Source organism: Schistocerca serialis, chromosome 8 (assembly GCF_023864345.2).
Source record: "Schistocerca serialis cubense isolate TAMUIC-IGC-003099 chromosome 8, iqSchSeri2.2, whole genome shotgun sequence".
Classification (NCBI taxonomy): Eukaryota; Metazoa; Arthropoda; class Insecta; order Orthoptera; family Acrididae; genus Schistocerca; species Schistocerca serialis.
The window spans coordinates 332,724,441-332,742,045 of NC_064645.1; the positions used below are offsets into that span (position 1 = coordinate 332,724,441).

Consider the following 17,605-nt stretch of genomic DNA (forward strand, 5'->3'; position numbering starts at 1 on the left):
CCATTATTATATTTTCTAGGTATTTGATAGCTGTCACTTGGAAAATTTTAATTTGCCGTTTCTTAATATTAGCTATTTTATTTCCTTTGCCAACCACCACTCTCTTTGTTTCTTTTTTCTTATTTATCTTCATACCATATTTTTCTTTCAGGTCTTTTAACATTTTGTTTGCACTACTTTCACTTCCTGCTAGTAACACCATATCAACTGCAAATAATATACATGCTATTCTTTTTCCTTCAACACAAACTACATTTTTTCCAGTTGAGCACTTCTCAATAATTTCTTCAAGGTATGTCTGAAAGAGCAGAGCGGAGAGACAGCAGCCTTGCTTCATTCTCCCTCTGATCACACTTTCCCCATTTTGTAATCAGTCCAAGAAAATGACTTGCAGGGGAAGATAAGATTGAGGGAGCACGAGTTCTAGCAAAAAATAAATGTAGCTCAATCTGTTGACATTATTCCAAGATATTTGCTAAACCAGCACATTAAATATGAGTAAGCAGTTAATCATTTCCATGGATTATTTTATTTATTATTATTATTATTATTGTTATTATTTTCTCATTAAGCAGTGACTTAATTTTATGGGTAACCATTTTAGGAGTTGTTTAGGAAGCTGCACTATGTTCTGCATTACTTTTGACTACCAACCACATGTTATTGAGTTGATATTGTACTCTATTGTGACTCACTGTGGATCACTATGGGAAAGTGGTTGATGGGCTAGAACCAATTGCAACAATGAAATTCAAAAATATATTTATTGAGTAATATGCATCCTCATTTAGGTATTTATATTTCATTCTAGATCTACCAGTTCTGCATTTGACGATAACTTTGTTCTACAGATACACACATGGTATAGACATGTGGAGCTTGGGATGCATACTGGCTGAGATGCTTTTGGGAAAACCTCTATTTCCTGGATCATCGACAATCAACCAGATGGAAAGAATTATGAGTGCCTTACCAACACCATCAAAAAGTGGTTTGTTTCTTACAATAAATGATTTCATAAACTGAGAACTAGTTTTTCTGCTTAGTTGGTTACTATATTTTAAACCTAACATTTCTACAATGGCATATATGTTCAACACCTTTTATATGTACTAGTTGATCACACTAATGTTGTAAAGATCATCTCACTCTTTGAGCAGTACAAGTAACCCTGGATGAACTTTTGAAAATATTAATGCAGAACTTAGAGAAATGGTCAGACAGGACAGGCATCCACACATAGATGTGACTCACATTTTAATGCATCTAGGAAGGGGTGAATTACACAGCTAATTCTTGTTTCCAATATTTTCACAAAACATTTTTAGAGTAAAGTACTGTGTAAGATGTAAGTGCAAAGTAAATATAGTCACAGTTAGATGAGCTACTAGTGAGACCACAAAGTACATCTTGGACAAAGCAATGGGTCTGGAAAAGTACCCAATGAGTACCTTTCATCAAATCTTAAGAAGCCTCATAAACAAAAAGAATGAACTTCTACTATCAATATAGGAACTAGAAGAGTAAGTGAAATATCAGCAGGTGGGTCATGCTTATCAAATGTCATTGGAAATCACTTCAGCTCAACAGACAAATTTAGGCAGATACTTATGTAAGAGATGAGTTATGAATAAACTAAGGAGACTTGCTCTTATTTATTTACAACAAGAGGTGTATACACAGGATCCTTACCAGAAACAGTGCAAGCTAACATAAGTCCGTATTCCAAAGTAAAGCTGGGTCCATGCCATATCAAAGTTTTGCATATGGCAAATAAAATCCACAATATTAACACCTAAGCCAAACCAGTTACACATTCACTGCACACTCCACAGATTGCTTCACAACCGATGCAGACCAACCATGGGTAAACTTGTATGCCAAATGGTCCCATGTTTCTGTCAGAGGGTGCTTCTAATGACAAGAACTTGCTGAGTAATGTCACCACAGAATTTTTCGGTAATGACATGAGAGCTGTTTGGTTTCCATGGTCACTGTAGGCGGTGCCACTATATCATCCCCCGCTGTCTCCTTCCCCCACCCAGCATGACTGCTGGGGGAAAAGATGCAGGCAGTGCGTGGTATGAAGGAGTTGTCTCTGGGAAAAGTGACAGGTCGAAGTGCACGGGCATCGCTTTGGAATGCTGAGGCTCGATGGGAGATACATAAGTCATCATGAGACCAGAGGGTCCACTGGGGCAGAGAAGCTGTTGGCTGCTGACCATGGTGGTGGAGTCAAAATTGATTTCAATTTTGCTGCAAAATCTATGGGCAGAGGCCACAGTATACATCATGGACCTGTAGCAAATGAAGATTATCTCATGGATCTGGGTTAGGTGGTACCAGAACTGCCAGGCCCACACCAAGGTGCCCACCTCAAAGGGAGAGGCCTTGGTGAAGATGTGTGCTGGCAGTGGTGAAGTGTATCCGAGAGAGTGCAAAGATGGGAGACCATAAAGCTATTTCACTGCATTGCAGTCTTCAGTCTGGATAGCCCTGTAAGTTGGTAGAAAACCACAGAGGGCGTCATTTCCTTACAGGTAACAGCCACAAGGTAGTTCTTAAATGTTTCAAGTCCAATTGCCAAAGTTTGAATCCAAAATAGGTTAGGGATGGTTTTACGAAAATACACTTGTGTGGGTTGGATTTGAGTCAATTTTCCACAAACCTCTGGAACAAAATCTCATCATTGTGAAGGTGATCGTCCGGGGTTGCACTTGTGACAAAATGTCATTAAACAATGAGGCACAATTGAGAATATCTTGAACAAGTGATCCATAAAACACTGCAATATGTCAGGGACTGAAGAGATACCACAAGGTAAGCAGCTATAAAAATATTATGAAAAGGATAGTTGCTACTCACCTTATAGTGGGCATGCTGGGTTGCAGAGAGACACAGCAAAAACGTTGTCAGGAAGCGAGCTTTTGGCTGACAAGACAATCATTGAAAATAGACAAAACACACACACACACACACACACACACACACACACACACAATCGCAGCTCTCACATGCACAACCACAGTCACTGGCAGCTGATGCCAGCTGCAAGCAGCAGCACATGTAGGAAGAGGCAATGGGGTGGTGGGGGTAAGGAGGAGGCTGGGCAGGGGTGGGGGGATAGCAGGTTATGGGTGAGGGATGGTAAAGTGCTGTTTGTGGGAGCATACATGGATGAGATGGAGAGAGGGTAGGGCAGCTAGGTGCAGTCAGGAGGTTAGACTGAGGGCAGGGGTAGAGGGAAGAGGGGGTAGCAGAAAAGGTGAGAAGTAAGTGGGATGGTAGAATAGAGGGCTGTGTATTGCTGTAATGGGAACAGGAAAGGGGCTAGATGGGTAAGGACAATGACTAAACAACGTTGAGGCCAGGAGGGTTACAGGAACGTGGGATATATTGCAAGGAAAGTTCCCACCAGCACAATTAAGAAATGCTAGTGTTTGTAAGAAGGGTCCAGATGGCACAATCTGTAAAGCAGTCATTGAAATGAAGAACTTTGTGTTGAGTGGCTTGATCAGCAACAGGGTAGTCCAGCTGCTTCTTGTTGGTGGTCATTCATGTGGCCAGGCAACCTGATGGTTGTCATACTCATGTAGAATGCAGCACAGTGGTTGTAGCTCAACTTTCAGATCACAAGACCTGTTTCACAGGTAGCCCTGGCTTTGGTGGGGTAGGTGATGCTTGTGACCAGACTGGCGTAGGTGGTGGTGGGAGGATGATGTATGGGACAGGTATTGGATCTACGTCTGTTACAGAGATTTGAGGGATGAGGCAAGGAATTGGGAGCAGGGGTTGTATAGGGATGGACAAGGATATTGTGTAGGTTTGGTGGATGGTGGAATACCACTGTGGGAGGGGTGGGAAGGATATTGGGTAGGACATTTCTCATTTCAGGGCACAGCAAGAGGAATTCGAAACCCTAGTGGAGAATGTGATTTAATTGCTCTAGTCCTGGGTGATACTGAGTCGTGAGGGGAATACTCCTCTGTGGCTGGATGGTGGGACTTCAGGAGATGGTGGGTGACTGGAGAGATAAGGCATGGGAGACCTGTTTTTGTACAAGGTTTGGAGGATAATTACAGTCTGTGAAGACCTCAGAGAGATCCTCAGTATATTTCGAGAGGTACAACTTGTCACTACAGATATGATGGCCACAGGTGGCTACACTGTGTATGGAAGGGAGTTCTTAGTAAGGAATGAGTGGCAGCTGTCAAAGTGGAGATATTACTGGTGATTAGTAGGTTTGATATGGACGGGGGTACTGATGTAGCTATCTTTGAGGTGGAGGTCAACATCTAGGAAGGTGGCTTGAATAAGACCAGGTGAAGTGAATTGGGGGAGAAACTGTTCAGGTTCTGAAGTAATGAGGATAGGGTATCCTCACCCTCAATACAGATCACAAAGAAGTCATTAATGAATCTGAACCTGATGAGGGATTTGGGATTCTGGGTGTTTGGAAAGGATTCCTCTAGATGACCCATGATTAGGCTGGTATAGGATAGAGCTATGCAATGCCTATAGCGGTACCCCAACTTTCTTTGTGGTTAATGCCTTCAAAGGAGAAGTAATTGTGGATGAGGATCTAATTGTCATGGTGACTAGGAAGGAAGTTGTTGGTCTGGAATCTTTTGGGTGTTGGGAAAGGTAGTGTTCAATAGCAGTAAGCCTATGGACATTAGGGATGTTAGTTTAAAGGGAGGTGGCATCGATAGTAGTGAGCAGGTCACCATGTTGTAAAGGAACAGGAATTGTGGAGAGTTAGTGGAGAAAATGGTTGGTATCTTTTGTATCAGAGGGTAGGTTGCAAGTAATAAGCTGAAAGTGTTGGTCTACGAGAGCAGAGATTCTCTCAGAGGGGGCACAGTAACCAGCCACAGTGGGGTGTCCTGCAAAGGTTTATGGACTTTAGGAAGCATGTAGAAGATGGGAATGCAGGGAGTGGTAGGGGTGAGAAGAGAGGTTATGGGATGGGCCTAAGTATTTGAAGAAAGACAGGAGATCCTGCTGAATTTCTGGAATGAGGTCACTGTAACAGGGCTTGTGGGTGGATGAGTCTGACAGCTGGTGGAGCCCTTCTGCCGGGTAATCACTGCAGTTTAAAACAACAGTAGTGAAGCCTTTGTCAGCAGGTAGGATTATGAGGTAGGGATCCATTTTTAGGTGGTGGTGGTAGCAGTTATAATGGTATAGGCCATATGACATATTTAGCAACAGCTATGATGCTGCATACAAGGGGATTTGAAAATATACCTTTGTGATGTAAACTTTACTGAATAAAGTGCTGTTGTCTAATTTTGCAAAGGGTGCATATGGGGTTTGTAAGGGATAAATTTACAATGCTGCCTTTGCTTTGAATGTTACTTTGAAACCACCACAGTCTAACATGCCAAAATGCCAACTACCAGAGGAGTGGCCCATTAACTGTGAGGAATAGACATTTACATGCCTTCGTGAGTGGATCAGTCTCTTTCACCTTGCAAGTGATGTGAGCTTTGAAATCAATTGTTTTCCTTCAAACTAGTGAGAAAATTTGAACAAATATGTCACAGAGAGTCTTTAAGATGGCACACCTTCAGGTTGAATGCTGTGCCCTGTTTCATGAACCTTAAATCCAAAACATAGAAAGACTAGCAGAAGTGGTAGGATGGAGGAAGGGGAAACTGTTGGATACAGGATGTGGGACACTGGGTTACTGGAGATTTAGGCCAGGCCAGCACACTTATGGAAGTGAAGGATGTGTTACAAGGGTAACACCCATGTGCAGAGAAGCTGGTGGTGGAGGGAAGTATCCAGAGAGCCTAGATTGTGATGAAGTCATTGAAATTGAGCATGTTATACTCAGCTGTATGTTGTGCCACTGGGTGGTCAATTGTTCTTGGCAAGAGTTTGACAATGGCCATTCATGCTAGTGGACAGCTGGTTGGTTGTCACGGGCTAGTGGACAGCTGGTTGGTTGTCACACTGACATAAAAATCTGTCTAGTGTTTGCAGCAGAGTTGGTATATGACAAGGTTGCTTTCACGGATGACCTGGCCTCTGATAGTGTAGGATAAACCTGTGACCAGACTGGAGTAGGAACTGCTGGGTGGATGGAGTGGGCATGTCTTGCATCTTGGTTTTCTACAGGGATATGACCCCTGTGACAAGTGGTTGGATACTGTGTGTGTTGGGTTGGGAATGGAACATACTTTAGGAAAGGTGTCGAAGATATTGGGTAAGGTGTCCCTCATTTCAGGGCATGGAGATAGATAATAATGAATGACCTGATGAAGAATTGGTTCAGTTGTTTCAGTCCAGGGTGATGAGATAAAGCTTCTTTGTAGCTGATTTTTGGTCACGATGGAAAGACTGGTAATGTTTGATGACATGTTATGGGAAATCTGTTTGTGGGCTAGGTTTGAGGTTGGGGTGGGGGGTAGTTGTTACCACAGCAAATGTGTCACCCACAGGTGACCAGGTTGTATGAGAGTGATTTCTTGGTGTGGAAGATATGACATCTGTCGAAATGCAAGTACTGTTGGTAGTTAGTGGATTTAATATGGGCAGTAGTGTGGCTAGAGCCATCAGAGATATTGAGGTCAATATCCAGGAAGGTGGCGCATTGGGTGGAATAGGATCAGGTGAAGTGAATGGGAGAGAAGGGTTGAGGTTGTGAAGGAATGAGGATAGGTTGTCTTGGTCCTGAGTCCAGATCATGAAGATACAATCAGTGAATCTGAATCAGGCTAGGGGTTGGGAGTTTTGGGAAGTATGTATTCCTAAACCATCGACTGCACACTGGCCAGTGTAGCGCCACAAAATGCCATCAGGAAGGCATTCATCCACACATCAATGGAAAGATCGGGCAGTGCCACACCTCCAGGAAGACACACACCACCTGTCAATACTGATTTAATTAGTCCCCCATCACTGGTTGGCCTGGTTCGGTCGCAAACTTCGAGAGCATCAGCACTGAGTAATAGGAAGAAAACACTTAGCCTGCATTCTGTGAGTAGTAGTAGTGGATGACTGTAATTGCATGTAGGAGGCACAAGAAGTTAAGTTTCTTTTCTTTTTAGAATAATGTGTTCAATTAATCTTAAAGTGTTATGTACAGATCATTTTGGGTTCCTGCCACTGGCCATCACAACTTCTCTCCTTCCTTGTTTGTGTCTGTGCTGACTCCCACGGAAGTCAATGAACAGGAAACTAGGAAAGTTTCCTACAGATGACCCATAAACAAGCTGACATACGAGAGTGCCATGCGGGTGCCCATGACTGTGCCATTGATTCCACAGCATACTTTCCCTTCACAGGAAAAGTTATTGTGTAACAGGATATAGTCGGTAAGGTGCATAAGTAATGAGGCAATGTACGAGGGCAGTTCAATAAGTAACGCAACACATTTTTTTTTCTCGGCCAATTTTGGTTGAAAAAACCGGAAATTTCTTGTGGAATATTTTCAAACATTCCCGCTTTGTCTCGTATAGTTTCATTGACTTCCGACAGGTGGCAGCGCTGTACGGAGCTGTTAAAATGGCGTCTGTAACGGATGTGCGTTGCAAACAACGGGCAGTGATCGAGTTTCTTTTGGCGGAAAACCAGGGCATCTAAGATATTCATAGGCGCTTGCAGAATGTCTACGGTGATCTGGCAGTGGACAAAAGCATGGTGAGTCATTGGGCAAAGCGTGTGTCATCATCGCCGCAAGGTCAAGCAAGACTGTCTGATCTCCCGCGTGCGGGCCGGCCGTGCACAGCTGTGACTCCTGCAATGGCGGAGCGTGCGAACACACTCGTTCGAGATGATCGACGGATCACCATCAAACAACTCAGTGCTCAACTTGACATCTCTGTTGCTAGTGCTGTCACAATTGTTCACCAGTTGGGATATTCAAAGGTTTGTTCCCGCTGGGTCCCTCGTTGTCTAACCGAACACCATAAAGAGCAAAGGAGAACCATCTGTGCGGAATTGCTTGCTCGTCATGTGGCTGAGGGTGACAATTTCTTGTCAAAGATTGTTACAGGCGATGAAACATGGGTTTATCACTTCGAACCTGAAACAAAACGGCAATCAATGGAGTGGCGCCACACCCACTCCCCTACCAAGAAAAAGTTTAAAGCCATACCCTCAGCCGGTAAAGTCATGGTTACAGTCTTCTGGGACGCTGAAGGGGTTATTGTGTTCGATGTCCTTCCCCATGGTCAAACGATCAACTCTGAAGTGTATTGTGCTACTCTTCAGAAATTGAAGAAATGACTTCAGCGTGTTCGTAGACACAAAAATCTGAACGAACTTCTCCTTCTTCATGACAACGCAAGACCTCACACAAGTCTTCGTACCCGAGAGGAGCTCACAAAACTTCAGTGGACTGTTCTTCCTCATGCACCCTACAGCCCCGATCTCGCACCGTCGGATTTCCATATGTTTGGCCCAATGAAGGACGCAATCCGTGGGAGGCACTACGCGGATGATGAAGAAGTTATTGATGCAGTACGACGTTAGCTCCGACATCGACCAGTGGAATGGTACCGTGCAGGCATACAGGCCCTCATTTCAAGGTGGCGTAAGGCCGTGGCATTGAATGGAGATTACGTTGAAAAATAGTGTTGTGTAGCTAAAAGATTGGGGAATAACCTGGTGTATTTCAATGCTGAATAAAACAACCCCTGTTTTAGAAAAAAAAGTGTTGCATTACTTATTGAACTGCCCTCGTATATGAAGTAAGAAGTACATTGGGAGAGGTAGTGTTCAATGGCAGCAAGGCCATGAGCATAAAGGATGTTGGTGTATAGAGAGGTGGCATCAATAGTGATGTGTTGCTGACTGTAGAACACATTGAGGTCATCCAACCCGAGAAAACACTTGTTGAGGACAATGTTGGGTGTGGTGGTGAATAAAGTCCACAACTTTAGTTGTGATAATACACATGGTGTGACCTTTCTGGCTGAAGGTCACTAGTGGAACCCAGCTAGAGTGATGGCTATCTTGCTGTGCTCAGATTAAGGTGCCCATGAGATACTAGTGAACCTGTGAAGGCATCCATTAGGTCTTCCTGGTGCTTCTGCGTTGTGGGGCTTGGAGCTGGTGGCTGTGAAGTATTGTGACGAACATATTTCCTTCAATAAACTTCATACTCTTCATTGTTTTTGTTTCTCATTTATCCAGCATCAGGCTGCATTGGGACATTTATGGTACTTCTCCACTTCCACTATTCTTCTTGTTCTACAACTGTTTTTCTCCAGTCCAGATTCCCCCTTCTTAAAGTGGTCTTAATCTGGTCAATTCATCTTGCTCTTGAATCTTCGTCTTGCTATCAGACTTGGCCTCCATAATTCATTTTGGTATTCTTCCCTCTACCATTCTCTTTACTGTACATGTCCAAACCATTTTAACCTACTGTCTTAGTTCTATCATTCAACTTTTCTGCTCTCATTTCTCACACAGTCTCTCCTTGTTTTCCTTAACATACTTCTTAGGATTTCATTTTACTGGCTTGGATTCTGCTCTCCTCTCTTCCTATCATTTCCAGACCTCTCATGCATATGTCAGTATGAGTATTGTTGAGGACAGAGTTGGTTGTGGTGGTGAATAAAGTCCATGCAGTAAGTATTGAGAAACATTGTTAATCTCATTTCTGTGGCTGTGCCCTTGTTGCTTTGAGCATCTGAATTTTCAAGGTTTGTATCATCCCCTCTTCCTGTGTTGTGTGTGACTTCATACACAAAGGTAAGGAGTGGTGTACTGCATAGTGGTGTAGCAACTGCCATCGTGAGAAAGCTGGACAGGAGCAGAAATGATTAGTGAACAAGTTAATGCAACAGACAGAAGCATAACTTAACTTGTATTTCTCCAAGCATATGAAGTCTCATTACAAATAATGCAGCTAGAAACACAGTGCAGCTATACCAGTTTCAACCAGGATGAGGCTCACTGTACTAAACATGAATGATGGTGTCATAGCAATGAGGCTCCAAGTGCAAGTGGGCTGAGCAGCTGCTGCTGGCTGTCATATATTGCGGCAGCAGAGAGTGCTCATTGTATGGAGCTGCTGGAGCTGCAACTCATTGTGTGTGCACCATTGGGTCCGCCAGATCCCACGTGGTCACTATTGGTGCCTAATGGGAACTAGCAACTCCTTAGCTATGACACCTGTGGGGTGGTATTGATACGTGATACAACATCCTGTTCATTAGGGAAATTGAAGTTGTATAAGTACTTGGATAAAAGTTGTGGATCATCATCAGAAACTGCTGATATCAGCAGTGTCTTCAATCATGAATTCTAAAGTGATGTTTGCTAAACATTGAGATATATTGTATTTGTATTGCTGGGTGGAAAAAATGGAAGCACCTCTTGAAACTGATGCTCAGATTTGAATCCTGTCAAATGAGAAGGTCCTAAGCAGAGTTTCATCCATAGATTTTTACAGGAAACAGTGAGCTCAATACGACTCTTCAAGAGCTCATGTGATGAACAGCAGTTGGCCAAGTATTTGAGTAGTTAGATTCATTGCTTCTTGATGGGCATGTTTATCTTGAGTGTGACGAGTCAGAATGTCTTTAATAAGTGCACTTTCTACTGAATCATTGTAAGGTAGCGATGTAAGTAATATTTGTATAAGTAGTGTAAACATAATTGTAGATGAGTGCTTGTTCTGACATTGAGCTCTCTGAAACCGTATGGCACTGCTGACTGTAATAATCTTCCAGTATTGTATACAAGAGATCAGATGGTAATGTTATAGGTTTTACCAGACATGACAGCGTATAAAGCAACTACAATTGTTCAGAGTTTGTCCAAGAATTGAATTGAATTGAACTGAAGTGAGTGAAATTTTATTGTCGCTTAGCTATTACAGCAATTGACAAGTCAAGTTACATATATACAAGTTATACAGCATATATACATGGGTTGAAGATCAATATGTCACTATTGGTTTTCCATAAAATGCAGTATTTAAAATCAAATAATAAGAGAAAAATTGCATCATAAATTACTCAGTTAAAGAAATTATGCTGTACTCTCCAAACGGGTACCACTATGATATTTTACAGTCATAAAATTCCTGAAGTGAGTAGCAAGGATTTGCAGTTAACCAACTGAATAATTTGTCTTTAAATAAATCAAATGGAGCTTCTACCCATTCTAGTGACAGTTTATGAAACATCTTCGTACCCACCAATTCGTAGCTGTTCAGTGACTTGGATAATCTGTAGTAAGGTATGTCAAGATGGCTACTATTTCTGGTTCCATGAGAGTGTACCTCTCTTCTACACTGGTATTCTGATAAGTTGCTCTTTATATGCAGTCGGGCAGTGTAAATATATATGTTTATAACAGTTAATATTTTTAAGTTGATAAACAGTGGTTTGCAGTGGACCTGTTTATCACTGTTTGTGATAATTCGAATTACTTTCTTCTGAAGTACCAAAATGTACTGAAGGTGTGAGCTGTTGCCCCATATTGAAAGCCCATAAGATATAATGCTTCGAAAAAAAGCAAAGTAGGCCGATCTTACATAGGCTGCAGGTACATGGTTTTTTTAAATTCCTTAACAAATACCCCACTCTAGACAGCCTTGCACTAATTTATTTAATATGTGACTTCCAAGTCAATTTACTATCTATAACAATACCTAAGAACTTAACACTATCCATGAAGCCTGCTACTGGGAGATCTCTTAAACTAAAGACAATCTTTTGAGTTTTACTCTCATTAAGTAGGATCCCATTAGCTCGAAACCAGACTGATGCTTGTGTTATTGTGTCATTTGCCACAGTTTGGAGCATATCCATGTCTGAGCTGATATTGAAAAAAGTGGTATCATCTGCATAGAGAATGGAGTGAGTATTTATGTAAAACGGTATATCATTTGTCATTAGGATAAATAGCAGAGGTCCTAATACTGAGCCTTGTGGCACACCACACTTAACTTCAGCTAGCTGTTATCTCTGTTTACCAATACAAACAATTTGTTTGTGGTTGCTGAGAAAAGATTCGAAAATGTTGTCAACTTCACTGTTTGTGATTCCGTAATAAACTAGTTTGTTGAGGAGTGAAATATGCCCCACATAATTGAAGGCTTTGCTAAGAGCACAAAAGGTAGCCTGAGTAAAATTTTTTCCTTCATAATCATTAAGCACTTTTTTAATCAGGGAGTCAATGGCATGGACTGTGGATTTGCCCTTTCTAAAGCCAAATTGTATTGCAATTACATGTCAGAGAATGACACAACTGGGAGTTGATGTTGGATTCCAAAACTTTAGATAAAATAGGTGTCAGAGATATTGGGCGATAGCTAGATGGGCAATTTTTGTCTCCTTTCTTGTAAATGGGCACTACCCTGGATAATTTTAATACGTCTGGGAATACTCCTTCAATTAGACATCTGTTTATACATTTAGTAAGAGGATATACTATGGGCCCAATTATCTTTTTTAACATATTACAAGAAATACCACATATATCTTCACTGTCAGAGGGCCTAAAATTATTTACAATAGTTAAAACAACATCTGGTGTGACCTCTGTTAAAAGGATTTTATCTTTCAGGGTGTAGTCTACATTATGATATTTAATGAGATCAGCTACAATTTCTTGCGGCCTCCCAATGTTTTCCCTAATTTTGTTACCAGATTTTAAGCAGTAGTTATTAAATTCATCTGCTGAAATTTCTACTTCAACTTTCTGCTTGCTTTTGGCCACTGAATTTATTAAAGTCCATGCTTTTTTGTATTTATTTTTTGATGACTCAATGCTGTTTGTTTTTTGGCCTCATTTAAAGCATACTTACATTCCAAGCAAGAAAACCAGCATTCTATTGCTCTGGATTAAGTACCTGGAAGGTGGTGAAGTGGTGGGAGACCCATTGGAGATTTGATTGGCCAGTTATCGTTGTCCTGATTGTACAAAATCAGTGGCTAGTCCTTCTTTCCACTGAAGTAAATGCCAAACTGACCCTGTTAGTGAAAAAATACATACTCAGTATATGTACACATAATGTGAGTTGTCAACTAAGAGTATAGGCCACTCATGCTCCACTGTAACCCACATCACATAGGAAGGTACTTCTGCACATAGAGGCATACTGATAGGGAAGCATGTAAAGGATGTGGTCTGCACATGTGTGGTGGCAGAGAGCAGGCAAACGAACTCTGTGTTGCCGACCTGTGTTGCTGAGGATAACAGTCAGGTACACTTTGTGATACATTCAAAGGAGAACTAATAAATTTAAAACTGGTTTTGATCCATCGTCTGCATGAAATAAATCTTACTTTAGCATCGTGACAACATTGTAACCACTGCTCTACAGCTATAGTCATGTGATGTTGGAAGGCAGGAATAGCTGCTTCACATCTTAACAATATTGAGGCTACTGCTCCACAGCTATAGCTAACGTGATGTCAAAAGGTAAGAACAGCTGGCACAGATTTATAAGACATCAAGTACAGTTTTTCCCAATGACAGTTGTCTAATGACAGAGGCATCAAAATTGGTTATAATAATTGACATTTATTGTGATTTGCAATGTAATAGACAACAAAATTAACTTCAAACAAAAACTGAAATAATTATATTTGCAAGACAACTGATTCTACTCCATAGAATTTTTAAAGATGTGTATAATGCATGTGTGTGAATGTGTTTTTCAGTAGTTAAGTGTAAACCACTGTGCATCAAAAGAATTACTGGTAGCAAAGACTATTGCAGGCTTGTGTAAATGGTCAGTATGTTGTTATATTTTTTGCTGTTAATGGACATTACAACTATAAACTAACTTGTTAGACATTACAGTGAGAGACCGCATTTATGATGCACTGAACAAGCACCTTCTGTGAAAAACTGGAGGGAATGGTAACTGATAACGTTGAAAACCACTGATATCTTGACTGATAACCCTCCTTGTCATTTTGAGGTGTTTTCTTATTCGTGCCTAGAAAATAACAGGGTTTATTTAATCAAAATACCACAGAGTTTTTGATGAATTTATCTGGTCACATCCATGTGAGTTATTAGAGCATACAACATGCTGGAAAAATATTGATATCTGACTACGAAGGCTTTCCCGGCCTAATAATTGATAATATTCTTCTCGGGTATGCAGCCGGATCATAACGTCTTCATGACACAATATTTCTGCGGTCCAACTGGCCGCCATCTTCAGGTGAGAGCGCTGGTGCACAATCTTGCCGGAACTGACTTCCCAGCGCGAGCGGCAGCCCCTATATAGGCCGCAGAAGACCCACAACGCGTGCGCGAGAAGGTGCCGTAGCTGCCCTCTAGCGCAGTAAACATGCCGCGCCGCCAGTGGTGGAAAGAGGCGAAATCGAGATATCGTTATCAAAAATAAAATAAAAATTTTTTTATTCCGACGATTGAAAGACAGACCGTTGTTTTTTAATGTCAGAAAACACCGGGTCCCAAGTCTTACTTAAAAGACAACCCATGTCTCTATTAATAAGATTGTCAGATAAACGAATCTCTATGGATTCTTTTAAAACACAGTCCCAATAGCGAGATGCAGGGGCAACCATTTGTGTCACATCATATAGCATTTTGTGTCCTTCGGTGAGACAGTGCTCCGCCACTGCGGATTTCTCAGGTTGAAGCAGCCGTGTGTGCCGCTGATGCTCAACACATCGGTCCTGAATGGTCCGGATTGTCCGACCAATATAAGCCTTCCCACGGTGGCAGGGGATCTTGTACACACCAGGCTTCCTCAAACCCAAGTCATCCTTAACAGAGCCAAGAAGCGCTCTAATCTTGGCTGGCGGACGAAAAATACTTTTGATGTGATATCTTTTTAGAATTCTTCCTATCTTCGAGGAAATGCTCCCAGCAAAAGGCAGAAAAGCCACCGATTTGCAGGTATCTTCTGGTGGTTCAGGCGATGGTCCAAACTGGAAAGCACGACGGATCTGTTTATCTGTATAGCCACTGTTGTGTTCAAGCAAAATGGCTATACAGATAAACAGATCCGTCGTGCTTTCCAGTTTGGACCATCGCCTGAACCACCAGAAGATACCTGCAAATCGGTGGCTTTTCTGCCTTTTGCTGGGAGCATTTCCTCGAAGATAGGAAGAATTCTAAAAAGATATCACATCAAAAGTATTTTTCGTCCGCCAGCCAAGATTAGAGCGCTTCTTGGCTCTGTTAAGGATGACTTGGGTTTGAGGAAGCCCGGTGTGTACAAGATCCCTTGCCACCGTGGGAAGGCTTATATTGGTCGAACAATCCGGACCATTCAGAACCGATGTGTTGAGCATCAGCGACACACACGGCTGCTTCAACCTGAGAAATCCGCAGTGGCGGAACACTGTCTCACTGAGGGACACAGAATGCTATATGATGTGACACAAATGGGTGCCCCTGCATCTCGCTATTGGGACTGTGTTTTAAAAGAATCCATAGAGATTCGTTTATCTGACAATCTTATTAATAGAGACAAGGGTTGTCTTTTAAGTAAGACTTGGGATTCGGTGTTTTCTGACATTAAAAAACAACGGTCTGTCTTTCAATCGTCGGAATAAAAATTTTTTTCTTTTATTTTTGATAGCGATATCTCGATTTTGCCTCTTTCCACCACTGGCGGCGCGGCATGTTTACTGCGCTAGAGGGCAGCTACGGCACCTTCTCGCGCACGCATTGTGGGTCTTCTGTGGCCTATATAGGGGCTGCCGCTTGCGCTGGGAAGTCAGTTCCGGCAAGATTGTGCACCAGCGCTCTCACCTGAAGATGGCGGCCAGTTGGACCGTGGAAATATTGTGTCATGAAGACGTTATGATCCGGCTGCATACCCGAGAAGAATATTATCAATATTGATATCTGCTTGGGCAATAAGTTGAACATTGCACTCGGGTGACAAAAGTCATGGAATAACATTATGCACATATACAGATGGTGGTAGTATTGCATACACAAGGTATAAAAGGACAGTGCATTGGCAGAGCTGTCAATTCCACTCAGGTGATTAATGTGAAAAGTCTCCGATGTGATTATGACTGCACGACGGGAATTAACAGACTTTGGATGTAGAATGATAGTTGGAGCTAGATGCATGGGATATTCCATTTCAGAAATCACCTATTCTGAGATCCACAGCTTCAAGAGTGTCTTGAGAATACAACATTCCAGGAACCTCTCATGATGGAAAGTGCAGCAGCTGATAGTCTTCACTTAACAACCAAGAGCAGCAGAATTTGTGTAGAGTTGTCAGTGCTAAGAGGCAAGCAACACCATATGTAATAACTGCATAAATCAATGTTGGATATACGACAATCATATCTGTTAGGACAGTGTGGCGAAATTTGGAATTAATGGACTAAGGCAGCTGATGACTGACGCAATTGCCTTTGGTAACAGCATGACATTACCTACAGTGCCTCTCCTGGGCTTATGGCAATATCGGTTGGACTCTAAATGAATAAAAAAAACCATGGCCTGGTCGGATGAGTCCTGATTTCAGTGTTTAAGAGCTGATAATAGAGTCTGATTGTGCTGCAGACCCCACAAAGCCATCAAACCAAGTTGTCAACAAGACACTGTGCAAGCTTGTGGTGGTTACATAATGGTGTGGGCTGTGTTCACGCAGAATGGAATGGATTCTCTGGTCCAATTGAACCAATCATTAACTGGAAATGGTTATGTTTGACTACTTGGAGACCATTTGCAGCAACTATGGAATTTTTATGAACGACAATGCACCATGTCACCAGTCCACAAGTGTTTGCGATTGGTTTGAAGAACATTCTGGACACTTTAAGTGAACGATTTGCCCACTCAGATCAGCAACATGAAGCCCATTGAATGTGTATGTGATGTGATCGAGAGAGTAGTTCATGCCCAATATCCTGCTCCGACAACACTTTTGCGATCACTGAGAGCTATAGAGGTAGTGTGTCTCAAGAAGCTTCCAGCGACCTGTTGAGTCTATGCCAAGTTCAGTTGCTGCACTATACCAGGCAAAAGGAGGTCCGACACAATGTTAGGAGGAGTCCTTTGACTTTTGTCTCCTCTCTGTATGGTTTGCATACTTCATAGGATACAAACCCTGACAGACTCTGTATGTAAGTGATATGTTGACCAACACATTTTTTAAAGAAATTGAAGTCTGCATGTTAATATAGTCTGATGGTGAATTTTTGATGGTAGGTTCAAGGCTTACATGCATTTTCACCCCTCTACCAAAGTCTTTTTCTTGAAGCTTTTCAGTATGCCACACACAGTGTACCCATGCTGAATGAGGGATGTTGTCTATTGATTAATGCATGAGCCATTCACTGTCTGCTATCTTGAATGATTTTTTTCCCTACAATATAGTCTTTAACCTGTGACCAAATTAATTCCATTGGGCTGTACTGACAGTGATACGTGAGTGCACTCAAAACTGTGTGAGCACATTCACGTGCAAGGAAGTTAAGTTTGTATGGTGTGTCTCATGACTTGTATATATTAATCAGCTGGAGGAATTCAACACAAGTCTGGTTTATACTGTTCAGAATACTTTTATTTTTAAGCCAGAGCACAATATTTGCTTTCCTAGTGTTCACAATTGGTGTTCTCTCTGTAACAGCTAAATGATAACTGGCATGGTACATTACAATGACCAACTTTGAAGCAAGAA

The 17,605-nt window shown here is 41.9% G+C and overlaps 1 protein-coding gene across 1 annotated transcript in view; it reads left to right on the top strand.

The window, feature by feature from the left end:
- LOC126416656 (mitogen-activated protein kinase 15) overlaps positions 1-17,605 on the top strand; it is a 198,290-nt gene that overhangs the window by 126,056 nt on the left and 54,629 nt on the right. Inside the window, exon 5 of the mRNA XM_050084455.1 lies at positions 852-991. Coding sequence (XP_049940412.1) covers positions 852-991 — 140 coding nt within the window. The remainder of the gene's footprint in view (positions 1-851; positions 992-17,605) is intronic.